The sequence below is a fragment of the Staurois parvus genome, unplaced genomic scaffold (assembly GCF_062004578.1).
Source record: "Staurois parvus isolate SC_StPar_1 unplaced genomic scaffold, SC_StPar_1.0 ptg000682l, whole genome shotgun sequence".
In the NCBI taxonomy this organism is placed as follows: Eukaryota; Metazoa; Chordata; class Amphibia; order Anura; family Ranidae; genus Staurois; species Staurois parvus.
The window spans coordinates 2532430-2547466 of NW_028318478.1; the positions used below are offsets into that span (position 1 = coordinate 2532430).

Here is a 15037-nt window from a genome sequence, read left to right on the forward strand (position 1 = left end):
CAGTGTCAGAATGCCTGCTGCAGTCCCGCTAGAAGTCGCTGACTGCCACCATTACTAGTAAAGAAAAAAACAAAAAAAAAAAACACTGACAGTCTGCTGGAGACCTGCATGGCACAAGTCATCTGCTAATTGCTGGTGCAATGCTTTCCAGACTCCTAAAAAAACTACTTTGGAGCGTTTTTGTGTTTAGCATTTTTTTTTCTACCAGAAAACTGCTCATAAAAACGCAAAGCAAAAGGTTTTTTTGTTTTTGTTTTTTTTTTTATTTCTGCCGCTATACGACCTAATGTGCATGAACACATAAAATAATATTTGCTTTCAGGCAAAAAGCTAAATTCCTCTAGGAGCAGCGTTTTTTTTTTTTGTTTTTTTTTTTAAAGCCAGTGTGCATGGGCCCCAAAAAATTTTAAAATGGTTTCACAGCAGTTCTGGACTAGTAGTTTTAATTCTGAATACACATATTCACATGCTTGTAAGGGTTCCTCTGCATATTCTGTTTTTTTTACTGAGCACCAAAAAACAGCTTGTCTGTCTTAACTTAAAATGGCTCTATAGTATATTTTTGTATGGCCATGGCAGGGATAGTTTAATTTGCCTTGAAGGCAGGAACTGATACTCAGATAGTGCTGCAGAATAAGTAAATGTAAATCTTTTTAAAAAAGGACTGTCACTCGTTACTTCATTAACTTTTCATTCTGACCTGGGCAAGCCATCTGTGTCCTTCATCCTTCTAAATCTTCCCAACATCTTTTCAGTAGGACCTCCACCACCATCACCAAACCCATAAAGGGCAATGCCAGAGTTCACTCGGCCTTTATCACGGTTGTTCTTCACGGTTTTCAGCATCTGAAAAATTGTCATGTTTATTTCACACAAAGTACGCTTTGAAATTCAGGAATCCTTAAGAAAAACATTGGTATATTGTTGAGAAATAGTAAGGATAGCAGGGGTTAGTGGGTATTGTTGCTGTCTGATAAGATGAAGAGGGTCCCTTTTCTTGCAACACACAGGTTTTAGAGCAGATTCACACCAGAACATGGTGCAGGAAAGGCACGTTCTGGCTATGTTTCTGCACTGTATTCAACACACAATGCATTTGTGATTTGCTGGGGTGCCAATAAATTGTTAAAAGGAGGAGAAGTAGGACCACAGCTCTCTTGGCCCCACTTCTTCTATAGGTCACAGGAGTGCATTTTGTTCAGCACTCCTGTGACTTGTTTACAGCCTCCAGCAGGCTAAAGCACATGGTCAGCTGACGTCACTCAGTTGATCCAGACACTGGAGAGAGCCTGACATTAAAGTAGGGATCCACCTAGATTTCTGACCAGCAGCTGGCTCAGCCTCTCATCAAGCTCCTGAGCACCTCAGCAAGCAGCCCCCGTCCCATCCACAGCCCTGTGCTCCAGTGAGTGCTGGAGGGGCAGAGCAGAGAGTCAGAGACTGAGTCAACAACTCTCTGCTCACTGAAGACTGAAAACTGAGCAATCAGCGGTCTTTGGTTCTCAGTATTAGAGGCAGTGGGGAACCAAATCTGCATCCACCTAGGCAAGTATTTTTTTTTTAAATTCCTGAATGTCCTTTTACCGGCACCCAAAATGCAGATCGCAAATGCAGTACACAGTATTTTTCAAAAAGTAGGGCATGCACTTTGTGCGACCTGGTGCAAATTCAGACCATTAAAATGAACTGGCTGAAAATCACACTGTAGTGGAACGCAGAGGAATGTGGATTGCATTCCTATGTGATTCTAATGTGAACCATCCCTTACTGTCCTCAGAATCCGCAAATTTCATCTTCAGTTCCAATGGTGTGTGAAACTAAGTATTGCAGCTGTATAATCTCCTTTAAGGATAGAATGGTATATTTCAAATTGTTTCACATAGACTCCATAATTTAGGTCTAAGCTCAACTTGCTTTTGGGGCTTTGGAGAAGCTACCACTTTCTTCCACTGTTTCTAGACCCATCACTATAATTGGGATTACTGGTTGAAAGTAAAGCACACCTAAAAAGGCGAAGCTGTTTTTCTTTTTTTTTTTTTTAATTTGATAGAGGAGAGTAGGGTTATAACCGCTGCCAGTTTTAGGTTTGTCATCTCTGTCCCATTGGGGAAATTTCCCTTCACTTCCTGTCCCCAAAATCAGGAAGTGAGAGCAAATCCTTCCAAACTGGTGATCCTTATGACAACCAGAGATTCCATCAGTGTCCAGTAGTGCATTTTGTTTTGTGCTGCCCTAGGCAACACAAAAATCTGTCACAGCACTCCCCATCAAAAAAAAAAAAAAAAAAAAAAAAAGTTTAGTTATACTTTAATGATTATTTTTCTTTGGCACTGGGACTCACTATTTCTCAACTTAAAAATTGTTTATTAGGTATCATTGGAGACTTAATGTAAATATGCTAAGGTGCTGCTGCACACAATCTACATGAATGCCAAGAAATTTTCCCTTCCATTGCTGCCTGGAAACACTAGTTAACTCTAACATGTCCCCTTGGCTACAAGCTCAGTCACAAGTTTTAAATAAAATCTAGGGAACCCATTTTGCTTCTGCTCATACTTGCTCTTATGAAACCCAGGACTCTTAAAATTTACCGTTGGTTCATTGCACTGTACGCAGGAGCTAGACGTCTAGAGTTCTTGTGAAATAAGACAAGAGACACTGTTCTGTTTGTCATATCTGTATAAACATTTCTTTAAAAAAAAAATAAAACAAATACATTATGTGCTGTTTCTTGGTGATGACTGCTATATTTGAAGGGTAAACTTTAGCCTTTAGTCAAGTTAAAGTTTTTGCTCATTTGTACTTAAAAACACTACAGGATTTTAAACATAGGGAATATGTATAAAAATACTTCAAAGTTTCTAGGACATATCCCCTTTATCATGTTCCTTTCCCCTGCTGTTACAAGAAATTACCACCTGTCAAAATGGCAGCCAGGATTTATTTTGTATCATATAGCAAGAGCAGCTGCAGTGCCTTTGTAAAATGACAATTGCAGGTAGTGTCATTGCCTAATACAGTCTAACAATGTGTGGTCACACTGTAGTTACCATTTCATTCACATTTTTTTGATCCGCATATAACATTGGGTAAAAGAAATGTTACAAGTAAAAAAATAAACATATCTATTTAACCTTTTATTAACCAGAGTTACATTTCTTGTGAGGAAAGACATTTTGTGAAAAATGCACTACACACACACACACACACACACACACACACACACACACACACACACACACACACACACACACACACACACACACACACACACACACACACACACACACACACACACACACACACACACACACACACACACACACACACACTCTCTCTCTCTCATAAAAGTCAGTCTTGTGGCTGTGGTTCTTACTGCTCACCCCTGAGCTCTGCTTTTCTAACTAACTATATACAAAACCTGCGCTTTAGGAATTTACATATAAAAATAGCAGCTGACACAATAAATAGGTGAAGAAAAAACAAAACAAAACAAAAAAAAAACACTTAGTGTAACGCTTAAAATATTAGTTAAAGAATAATAGTGTCCAGACCCCACAAAAGTAGGATAAATGTAAAATAGAATACATTAACCACATGCCGCCCAGCCACTGTAGAAATACGGCGGCACGGCTGGGCAAAACCGTGTTTGCAAAACAGGTAGGGGGCGCGCGCGAGGCTCGCCCCCGCCCTGCCGATCGTAACCGCGGATATCAGTCGCCGGGTCACAGCCATTCGTTACCGGCTGTGTCCTGCTGATTAGCCGCAATCACTGACAGAGAGCAGGGCTGCAGTAACTCTGCTTTCTGTCAGTTCCCTGTTGGCTCCTGACATGCTGAGTCGGAGAGAAGAGTTTCTCTCCCGATCAGCCTGTCCCCGTGCAGTACACACCCCCGCCACCTAGTAAACCACTCCCTACAGTTAACCCTTTCAGTAAATAAAAGTTAACCCCTTCCTCCCCAGTGTACAGTGTCAGTGTTTTTTTTGTTTGCACTGATCACTGTATTGGTATCACTGGGGATGTCAGTGACTCCAAGTCAGTTCCCCCCCCATATCAGAATGTCTGCCGCAGTCCCGCCATAAGTTGCTGATCGCCGCCATAAGTCGCTGTTCGCAGCCATTATTAGTATATCAAAAAAAAAATTTAAAATCCCAGTATTTTTACCACCATTTGAAAAAACGCTATAACTTTCACGTAAACCAATTAAATTTACACGTACTGTTTTTTTTTTTTAAAAGCAAAGACATGTCGCAGAATTTTGGCCGAAACTTATGATGACATTTTTTTTTTTTATTTTTTTTTTACTGGGCATGTTTTATAGCAAAAAGTTCAAAATATTGTTTTTTTTCCCTCAAAATTGTCAGTCTTTTTTTTCATAGCGCAAAAAAAAACAAAAAACAAAAAAAAAAAAAAACACAGTCGCACACACAGGCAATCAAATACCACCGAAAGAAAGCTCTGTGTGAAAAAGAGGACATAAATTTCATTTATGTACCGTATTGCATGACCGCGCAATTGTCCGTTAAACTAGCACAGCGCTGTATAGCAAAAAAAGGCGTAAATTGCAGTATTTATACCAGTTTGTAGACGCTATAACTTTCACACAAAGCAATCAATATACACTTATTGGGATTTTTTTTTACCAAAAACATGGAGCAGAATACATTTTGGCTTAAATTTATGACTAACTTTGAGTTTACGATAGATTTTTTATAGCTGAAAGTAAAAAAATATCGTTTTTCTTCCACATTTTTGGTCTTTTTGTTTATAGCGTGAAAAATAAAAAGCGCACAGGTGATCAAATACCACCGAAAGAAAGCTCTATTTGTGTGAAAAAAAGGCTGTAAATTTCGTTTGGGTGCAGCATTGCATGACCGCGCAATTATCAGTTGAATTAGTGCAGCGCCGAGTAGCAAAAAGAGGCCTGGTCATTAACCACTTGCCTACCAGGCACTTATACCCCCTTATTTACCAGGCCAATTTTCAGCTTTCAGCGCTGCCGCACTTTGATTGACAATTGCACGGTCATGCAACATTGTACCCATATGAAATTTTGATCATTTTTTTCTCACAAATATAGCTTTCTTTTGGTGGTATTTAATCGCCACTGGGCGCTTTACTTTTTGCTCTATAAATAAAAAAAAGTGCAAAAAATTTGAAAAAAAAAAAAAGTTTCTTTGTTTCTATTATAAAATTTTTCAAACAGGCATTTTTTCTCCTTCACTGATGTGCGTTGATGAGGCAGCACTGATGGGCACTGATAGGCGGCACTGATGGGCACTGATAGGCGGCACTAAAGGGCACTGATAGGCAGTACTAATGAGGTGGCATGGATAGGCGGCACTAATATGCAGCACTGATAGGCGGCACTGATAGGCGACACTGATGATGGGTACTGATAGACGGCACTGACTGGCATCACTGCTGGGCACTGACTGGCGGCACTGACCAGCACAACCCCTGGGCACTGACTGGCGGCACTGACTGGCAGCACTGCTGGGTGGCACAGGTGGGCACATGTAGGTGGCACTTCTGGGCACATGTAGGTGGCACTGTAGAGTGGCACAGGTGGGTGCACTGCTGGGCACAGGTGGGCGGAGCTAGTGGGTGCACTGCTGGGCACAGGTGGGCGGAACTTGCGGGTGGCACTGCTGGGCACCGATCATCAGGGCACTGATCATCAGTGCCGATCCCCGCTCTGACAACTGCCGGTTCTCGGCAGTACTTTCCTCACGATCTGACAGCGTGAGGAAAGTGCAGCCGAGAACCGGCACTTGCATTTCCCTCTGATCAGCGTGTCATTGGACACCGCTGATCAGGTGGTAAAAGGCCACTGTGATTGGACTTTTACCACATCACGTGATCAGCTGTGTCCGTAGGACACAGCGATCACGGAGATCGCCAGGTGCGCGCCCCCTGGGGCGCGCAGGAGAGCGCGTTCTGGGAGGACGTCATATGACGTCCACTCAGAACTGGCCGGCCGCAGTGAAGCCGTCATTCGGCTATCTGCGGTCGGCAGGTAGTTAAGGGGGGTAAATCCTCAGGAGCTCAAATGGTTAAATAAAGTCTATTTAAAAGTCCACATGATCCAGTGGTGATGGTGCCTAGTGAACCAAAAACTAGAAGGCACCATCACCACTGGATCATGTGGACTTTAATAAACTTTATTCAATATATTATTTTACAATTATCTTACTTTTTTGTGGGGATCTGGACACAATTATTTTTTATTGTTAACTAATATTTTAAGTGCTACACAAAGTGTTTTTAGTCTGCTTTTCTTACTATTCACCTCTGAGCGCTGCATTTCTTACTACTTACCCCTAAGCTCTGCATTTCCTACTGCTCACCCCTGAATCCTTCATTACTATTGACCCCTGAACTCTGCATTACTATCTACTGAGCCCTGATCTCCACAAACAATCCATACTTTTAATGGGGATATGCTAGTTTAGTTCTTAGAAAGAAAAAAAAAAATCCTGATAATCTTTGATCTTTCAAGTTGTTTATGTTGCCTGCCTTGTTGCCTACCCCAGTCTTAGGGTCGTCTCACGCTAGGAAATCACACAGGTACGTGCTGCATATTCCTGTGCAATGCACATGCAGTTCAATGCGGTGCATGCACTACTTTTGGATACCCAATGCAACCAGTTCACATGCTACTTCTGTACCATGCGATCTGATGCAGGCAAATGCACTGCATTTGCGACCTGCATTTGGGGTATCGTTAGCTTAACATTGACACCCACTGCAGATTGCAACAAGAAATAAATGTATTGTTAGAGTTTACACACAAATTAAGTAATTGCAAAGTTATTGTAGAACAAACAGGCCCATAGTGAAAATATAAAAACTTTTTTGGCCCATAAAAAAAAAAAAAAGGTATGAGCGCTGAAGTGGTAAGCATACAATTAAAAGCAATCCAATTCCAGCTAACTCATCACTGTCAAACAATATATGCATGTACATGGCATGAAAACATTACAAACGCAGAGCAGATCATTAGACATGCAGCTACTTACCTCCTCCACTGTGCCCTTCATTCCATAGGAATCCCCTGGGGGGAAGTGAGCCAGAACCTTTGAACCATCAATTCCTGACCAATGAAAGGTATGATGCTGCAAAAAAGGCAAAGTGCTGAATATGAACAATTCAGAGTATGAAAGCACATAAATCCAATTCAATAAAAACATCACCGTTGTATTTACCCCAGCCATAAATAGTGAACACAAAATGGAAAATATATTTTACTAAGAGAAAAAAAGTCTAGTTACCACTTCTAGGGAAGAAAAATACACACCATGTCTACATTACCTTACAAAAACAATGCAGCTAAATTACTTCTTCTGGAGTAAAGGAATTATTTTATTGGGAAAGGGGGGGGGGGGGGGTTATGTACAGGTGAGTAAGCAAGTTAACTGCAGAGACAAGTCTTTAGCTATGGAGACCTGCCTCAAATCTAGCACTGGAAGCTTGCAGTTCTAATAGGTTTACATTAGTGGTGCACAGAAATGAAAATTCTGGATGTAATTGGCAGAAAACCAAAACCAAAAATGCGTACACACACACACTTTTTATCATCAATTTACATGCATATGAAATACAAAAATACAATGCAGTAACATAAAATAACTTTTATTAAAAGTAGCAAACAAAACTTGGACAGAAAATAAAATATATATAAAATTAAAAAAAAAAAACAAAAAAACACCACAGGCATTTTTGCAAGTTATTGGGACGCGATTTTGCATAGAAGTCAATTACCATCGGCACCTTTTTTTCCTATTGGCAAAATGCTGATAACCCTATCTTTGGCTGTTAATTTTCAGTGGCCAATATACTGGTGCATCACTAGCCTACATCTAATCACAACATTCAAAGTAATAGTAAAATATATATCTATGTGCATAATGGACATAAGAATTAACTCATGGTATAAAACATTTGAGTTTATAAATTACCCAAATATTCATGCATACGACCAATAATATACATGCAATATTAAACTGGAACTAAACTCTCTCCATCAACATTAAAGTGGCTGTAAAGGCTTAGGTTATTTTTTACCTTAATGCATTCCCTGCATTAAGGTAAAAAAAACCTTAATGCAGCCCCCCCCCCCCAGCCTCACACTTACACGAGCCCCAAGACAGCTTCTAATAGTGTAGTAGGTCTTTAATGGTCAAAATTCCAGCATAAACAGAGAAATAAAAAAAACTTACATCCGGATCTGATAAGTCAACCAATCAGGATGGCCTTGTGGTATATGCACACAGGTCAGGGGCACCTGCATTAAAGACCTACTACACTATCAGAAGCTTTTTTTGGGGCTCATTATTTCCATGTGAGCCCGTTTTTGAAGGTTCCTGAGGATTTGGATGATATATGACTTCCCCTTTTCCCTTGCCGACGATGGCCCTGGTGGAATGCTTAAGAATACACCTAGACTGATGACATCTAGTGGCCGACTTGCTGATGACATCTGCCTGGTATCACAAGTCCAGAGCACCAGGAGCAGGTCTTAATTGCTCCATGCGCAATCTGGTTAGTGCATTGTTTGTACATTCACAACAACACAAGAGTCACGGTTTTCTTGATCATGGACTGTTGGAACACCTGCACTTAATCACTTTATTATAAGGACTGAGTTATCTAACATGTTATTGTGCATTATTTAATTATTTATTTTCTTCACTTGATTATACTTATATTAGCGCTGCATACCTATTTTAGATTTCCATACTGGGTTGAAAGGTTGCCTTTATGCTAGCGGCTTTATATTCGATTATTGTTCCCAGCGCTCAATTACTACCTTTTCAAGTTTTTCTTTTTTGTCTCAATGTGACTTTTATTTTTTTTTTATTAAAGAGGTTAAGACTTTTTTATTCTGACATGGCATTACATCATAACTCACAGGAAAAGCATTGACCAGACTCCAGCTCAACTTTTGGGTCAAGAAACGGTGGATCCCACAGCCATTCATCAGCTGAGGCAGCTGGGCGGAATATCCAAATGTGTCCGGTAACCAAAACTAAGGAGAAACCAAAAGTAATGCAAATCTAGTAACAGTAATAGAACTCTGGAAAATGCCATAGGGGTGCTAAAGTGAAGTGCAGTGAGCCTGTGTTTATGTTTATTTCAAATATCCAATCATGTAGGAAAAAAAAAACAAAACAAAAAAAAGGAAAAATCTTACTGCTCATAATTAAATGTTTTAGGTGAACACACCTAAAACACTTGCCTACTGGGTACTTATACCCCCTTCCTGCCCAGGCCCATTTTCAGCTTTTAATGCGGTAGCACTTTGAATGATAATTGCGGTCATGCAACACTGTGCCCATATGACATTTTTATCATTTTTTTTTTTTTTTTTAGACAGATCTTTTGGTGGTATTTAATCATTTGGTTATAAAATTTTGTAAATGCATAATTTTTTGCCTTCACTGATGTGTGCTAATGAGGCTGCAGTGATGGGCATTCACAGGCATCACTGGTGGGCACTGAAAGGCAGTACTCATATGGCACTGACTGGCAGCTCAGATGGGCACTGATATGTGGCATTTATGTGCACTGGTAGGAACTGATGTGGCCTTGATGTGCACTGACAGGTGGCATTTAGACACTGACAGGTGGCACTGATAGGGCTACACTGATTATCAGGGCACTGATCAGTGCCTTGATGATCAGTGCAGATGTCCCCACTGAGTAATGACGATTACCAGCTCTCCTCTCCTCAAGGGCTGTCAGCATGACAGCTCGTGAGGAGAGGAATGCGGATAACCGGCATTTCCTTATTTACATGCGATCAGCTGTGATTGGACACAGCTGATCACATGACAGAGCCGAAGTCATCTGCTCTTTCCACTGATTGGTGATCTGCTGTGTCCCAGGGACACAGTGCACCACTGATCGGCATGCACGCGTGGTTAGAGCGGGAGGACGTCTTAGGACATCCTCCCAAAACGAGAAAACCGGCGTGCTCCCATCACCTCCTTATATGGCGGGCGGGAGGCGGTTAAAGTGACACTAAATAACATCCTTATTTTTCCAAAAATAATCCACACACATCCACTACATAATGGCTCTGCAATCTGTTTTTCATGAATAGTTTCCTACTGTGCTTTTAGGTCTCCTTGTAACATCCTCCATTGAGCTCCCAAACCTCTCTTTCTCGCTCACTTCTACCTGGAACGAGCAGTGCACTTTAGTTGTGGTCATGAGCACTGCTCTATGCACACTAAAAATCTAACACAGTTTGTTTCAGGAGCAAGTGAGAGAGGGTGCCTAGGTTCTTATATATAGTGGGACCATGGAGAACGAACATATCCACCCTCTGACAGGAAGTCAAATCACAGCACCAATTAAAAAAAAAAAAAAAAAAAAGGAATTTGGAGATGGCTGAGAGCAACAGAATGGACTTAGGAGTTAAGAATACATACTCTAAAAAAAAAATATTTTTTCAAACCATAGTTTAGTAACATTTTAAGTAAATCAGCCCTAATGGGTCTAATGGGACAAGTCAGTCTACTACAGGAAAACACTGTCACTGACATCCCTAACAGATTTATGAAGTAACATGGCAATTAAACCAGTGTTGGTTAGAGTTTGTCTTTCATTCATTTAATATTTAATTCCATTTTATCTACAATACCTTGTGCTGACAATAGTGTAAAACTATAATAAATATCCAAAAAGCATGTCTCTGATGAGTGTATTTCCAAAAAGACAAATAACAGTGCCCTCCACATATTTAGGGCCAATAGTGTTAAATCTAAGATGTGCAAAACACAAAGAAATGTAAACTTCTAGGATACACCATGCTAACATTCCACATATCCATTCCCATGACATGCATCTAACCTCTGAGCACATTTTGTCAAACTCCTCTTGGAAGAAGTGCTGGCCCAGTAGGAACTGGCGCACCATCGACTCCCCACTGGGAAGGTTTCCATCCTATGGAACAGAGTAAACTATAAAGCTATGTGAATTTAGGCAGAATACATGCATTCCAAATATAAAACAATACAATACATGGATGCTTCAAAAACAGACATATGAGCAAATTCAAGTCCCTCATTAAAAATAAAATGCATGCAGTGATTATACATACTGTACATACGGTAGTAAATAACACCCTTATACAAGTGGCTCCCATCATTAACAGCTTAGCTCCACAATTCAATAGTACTAGTAAGTGCAGGTTTTGAATAGCTACATGTAAGAGTCACTCAATGGGAGCATTAAAAGAAAAAAGGAATTGTTTTTTTGTTTCTCTTCCAGTCTCTAAATGTTTAACACAGGAAGTTGCAATGTTGAAATGCAATGTTCAAAAATATTGCAAAGCAGAAAGTCTACAAAAAAAAAAAAAAAAATGAAATGCAATAAAAAGCAAAAACATAAAAAAAAACAAAATAGCTTGCCTTGAGATAAGTTATTTCTACAGCTTTCCTGCACGGAGAACGTTATTATTGGATGGTGCAATTATCAGTGACAATTTTTAGAAAAAAAAGTTTATCAAATCGGTCATAAAACATATAGGCAAGCATTCCAGACCTCAGACCTCCTTAGAAATGCCAACTGCCTGGCTGTCTCTAGCTTCAGTACATTCTTAGCCCTTAACCTGGAACAAAAGTGCAGCAAGAGGGCATGTTAGTGACTCGGAAAGCACCAATGCCAGAGGGTTAATATGACTTTTTTTAAAAAAGGCAACAGCAAAGGTAGTTTTTGCATGATGGATTTCCTTTAACTGATGAACTCTACCTACAAACAGATTTCACTGGATTCATTTCACCTTTCTCATAATATGGCTTAAAGTACAACTAAAAGGCAAAACTTTTTTTTTAGTTTTGGATAGAGTGGAGAGGGTTTAGAACCCCTGTCAGTTAGTACTGCTGTTGGTGTCCCCATTAGGGAGATTCATTCCTCTATTTGTCCTGCTTACCATTATCATACCAGCATCATTATCAAAGTAAAAGAAAATCCCTCATTTTGGGTTGCCCCCAGAAAAGTAATAGAGGGGAAATCTTCCAATGGGGACACTAGTTCTGGTGATCTTAAGGAATTCCCTTCATTTGCAGGAATTCCCCTCACTTCCTGTTTCGCTATAGGACAGGACATGAAGGGAAATCTCCGCAATGGCACACAGACTTAGGAAAAAAAACAAAACAAAAAAACCCACACACACCACATCTGACAGGGGTTATAACTCTCCCTTGCTCTATCCAAAATGCAAAAACTATAGTTCTACTTTAAGCGTGTCAAAATAATTCCCATAATCATCTTTAAAAATGGAGGCAAAACTCTCATGATTTTTTAAAATAAATGGTATCATATATATTTTGACCTTTAATGACTAGTACTGACCAATTCATAGAGAAAGAGCACATAGTAGTACCAAGAGTAAACAAGCTACAAAGGAACAGGAAGCACTGACAATCTAGTAACATTCAGTTCTAGGTGGTCAATTGCACAGATTAGAAGTTATATGATCTCAGAAAAGCTCTTGTTCCAGGTTTACAGGCCTGGTTGTTCTGCTTATCAATGTTTATGTCAGGCTTTTCCATATATGTAAAGAATAAGTATTCTGGAATATGAATAATGTTATGAAACAAGCCATTTTACCATCTCCACCCACGTGCCACCAACAGGAATGAACTGACCACGCTTGACATACTCCTTAATCTGTGAGTATAACCCAGGATAGTGTGTTTTCACCCATTCCAGCTGCTGGGCCTGTGAAATTGAAAAATATTATTGTCACGCTTTAGCGTTGATACATTTCACTGCACATTACATTCATTATTAAACAAATTCATTTTTTTATGTATTCTAGAAAGTGACTTTTACTGACCAGGTACACCCCATCTCTTCATGGAAGTGGTATTCTCTGATGGCAGTGACCACCTTCTAAGCTACCATCTTACCTTCCATCACACAGGTTCAGTGTAATTGATCTTGCTAATAGGCTTTTGATGTAGATCACGTTTCCAAAAGATTCCTTGAGGTTTTCTATAGACAGTTGTCAAATTCTAGTCTCACTGGAGAATTAGCTTTAAACATTTGGGAACATAGCAATGATAAACTTCTATACACCGATCAGCCATAACTAATGACCACTAACAGGTAAAGGGAATATCATTGATTATCTTGTTCCAATGGAAAGTCAGTAGGATATATTAGGCAGCAAGTAAACATGTTGTCCTTGAAGTTGATGTGTTGAAAGCAGAAAAAAATGGGCATCACAGTTCGTTCTGTATGAAGCTATGTAGCCGTAGACCAATCAGGGCGCCCATGCTGACCCATGTCTATAACCAAAAGCACCTACAATAGACACGTGAGCATGAGAACGGGACCACAGTGCAATGGAATCAGGTGACCTGGTCTGATTAATCATTTTTGCTTTTCCATCATGTGGATGGCTGTATACATGTGCATCTCTTACCTGCAGAAGGGATGACACCAACATGCAGTATGGGTAGAAGGCAAGCCGGCAGAGACAGTGTGATTGGGGCAATGTTCTGCTGGGAAACCTTGGGTCCTGCCATTCATGTGGATTTTACTTAACATACCACCTACCTAAACATTGTTGCCGACCATGTACACCCCTTAATGGAAGCAGTATTCCCTGATGGAAGTGGCCTCTTTAAATGCAGGATAATGAGTACTGCCACAATGAAAAAAGGGTTCAAGAATGGTTTAAGGAACACAACAATGAGTTTGAGGTGTAGTCCTGTCCTCCAAATTTTCCATATCTCATCCCATCTGTGGGATGTGCTTGAAAAACAAGTCCAAACCATGGAGGCCCCACCTCGCAACTAAGACCTCTTTCACACAGGGCTTTTTGATCTGTGCCCTGTGCAAGGCTGTGTTTACCTGCACAGAGATGCACAAGTGCTCCATGCATCCCAGTGTAGGCAGTCCCATTCATGTGTATTGGGATACAGCAGTTGCACAGACAAATCTGCTGTTCCCAATATGACATCCATATGGGTGTAGGTACATGTCTTCAAACTACCCCTTGGTGCGTTCGGGGCCATGCACCTGCATGGATGTCATTGGGTTCAGTGGCTATGTCCATGCAGCTGCTGCATCCTACTAGAGAGCTGTGAAACTGTCGGCACAGGGATGCATGCAACACCTGTGCATCTCCATGCAAGTAAAACATGGCCCTGCATAGGACACAGATCAAATCGCCATGTGTGAACAAGAGACTTTACAGGACTTTAAGAATCTGCTACTGAAGGTTTGGTGTCAGCTACTACAGCATACATTCAGAGGTGTAGTGGTAACCATGCCTCGACAGGGCAGGGCTGTTTTGGTGGCAAAAGTTGCAGGAAGAAGGGGGAGAGCTACTTATTAGGTGTGTGGTCATGGGTAATCAGTGTACATCAAAAGTGGACTTTGTCTATGAAATACATAGAGCGCAAAGTATCCGATCGCCTAACCCGGTTATTATCAGCACGGACGGTTATATAATTACTATACTACACAGATTATACAGTATATCATGGGGTATAGTTAGGAGTTTTAGTTTACAAGCAAATGAAGTGTGCAAAGGCTTTTTAGAACTTGGGGCTTTAGTAGAATATTATAAATAACTATTGATTTATAATATTCTAATTATAAATAATTTTATTGATAAGAAGTTTATGTGGTTCTTTTTGACTATGTTAGCCCCTTTAGGGTTCATGAAAATGGACTAAAATAAGCATTGCTTATGCCCAGCAGAAATCTCCCATTGCTTTCCCCGACTTCTGCCATAGAGGTGAATGGCTGTACTCTTATAAAAGCTGGGGCTTCCTTGAAAGTTCTGTGTTTGGAAAATATGCTGAATGCACATGCTCTGGTAAATGCCAATGCAAAAAAAAAACCCACCATCAATATATACAGTTTTATGGCCACTTACAGCCATTGACCTGTACAGCAAGCTGTATGCAACATGTGTGGCTCACCGGGCATTTGAAAAGAGCCGGAAGATTTAGGTCATTAAAAATGCCTATTTTTGCCTGGGTGCATAAAGCTTTAAAAGTTCAATTA

The 15037-nt window shown here is 40.3% G+C and overlaps 1 protein-coding gene across 1 annotated transcript in view; it reads right to left on the minus strand.

Moving 5' to 3' along the window:
* Nucleotides 1-15037, minus strand: part of MAN2C1 (mannosidase alpha class 2C member 1) — a 59674-nt gene that overhangs the window by 28514 nt on the left and 16123 nt on the right. Inside the window, exons 8-12 of the mRNA XM_089652406.1 lie at nt 12623-12733; nt 10862-10954; nt 8916-9032; nt 7024-7119; nt 701-846 (exon numbers count right to left, since the gene is read on the minus strand). Coding sequence (XP_089508532.1) covers nt 701-846; nt 7024-7119; nt 8916-9032; nt 10862-10954; nt 12623-12733 — 563 coding nt within the window. The remainder of the gene's footprint in view (nt 1-700; nt 847-7023; nt 7120-8915; nt 9033-10861; nt 10955-12622; nt 12734-15037) is intronic.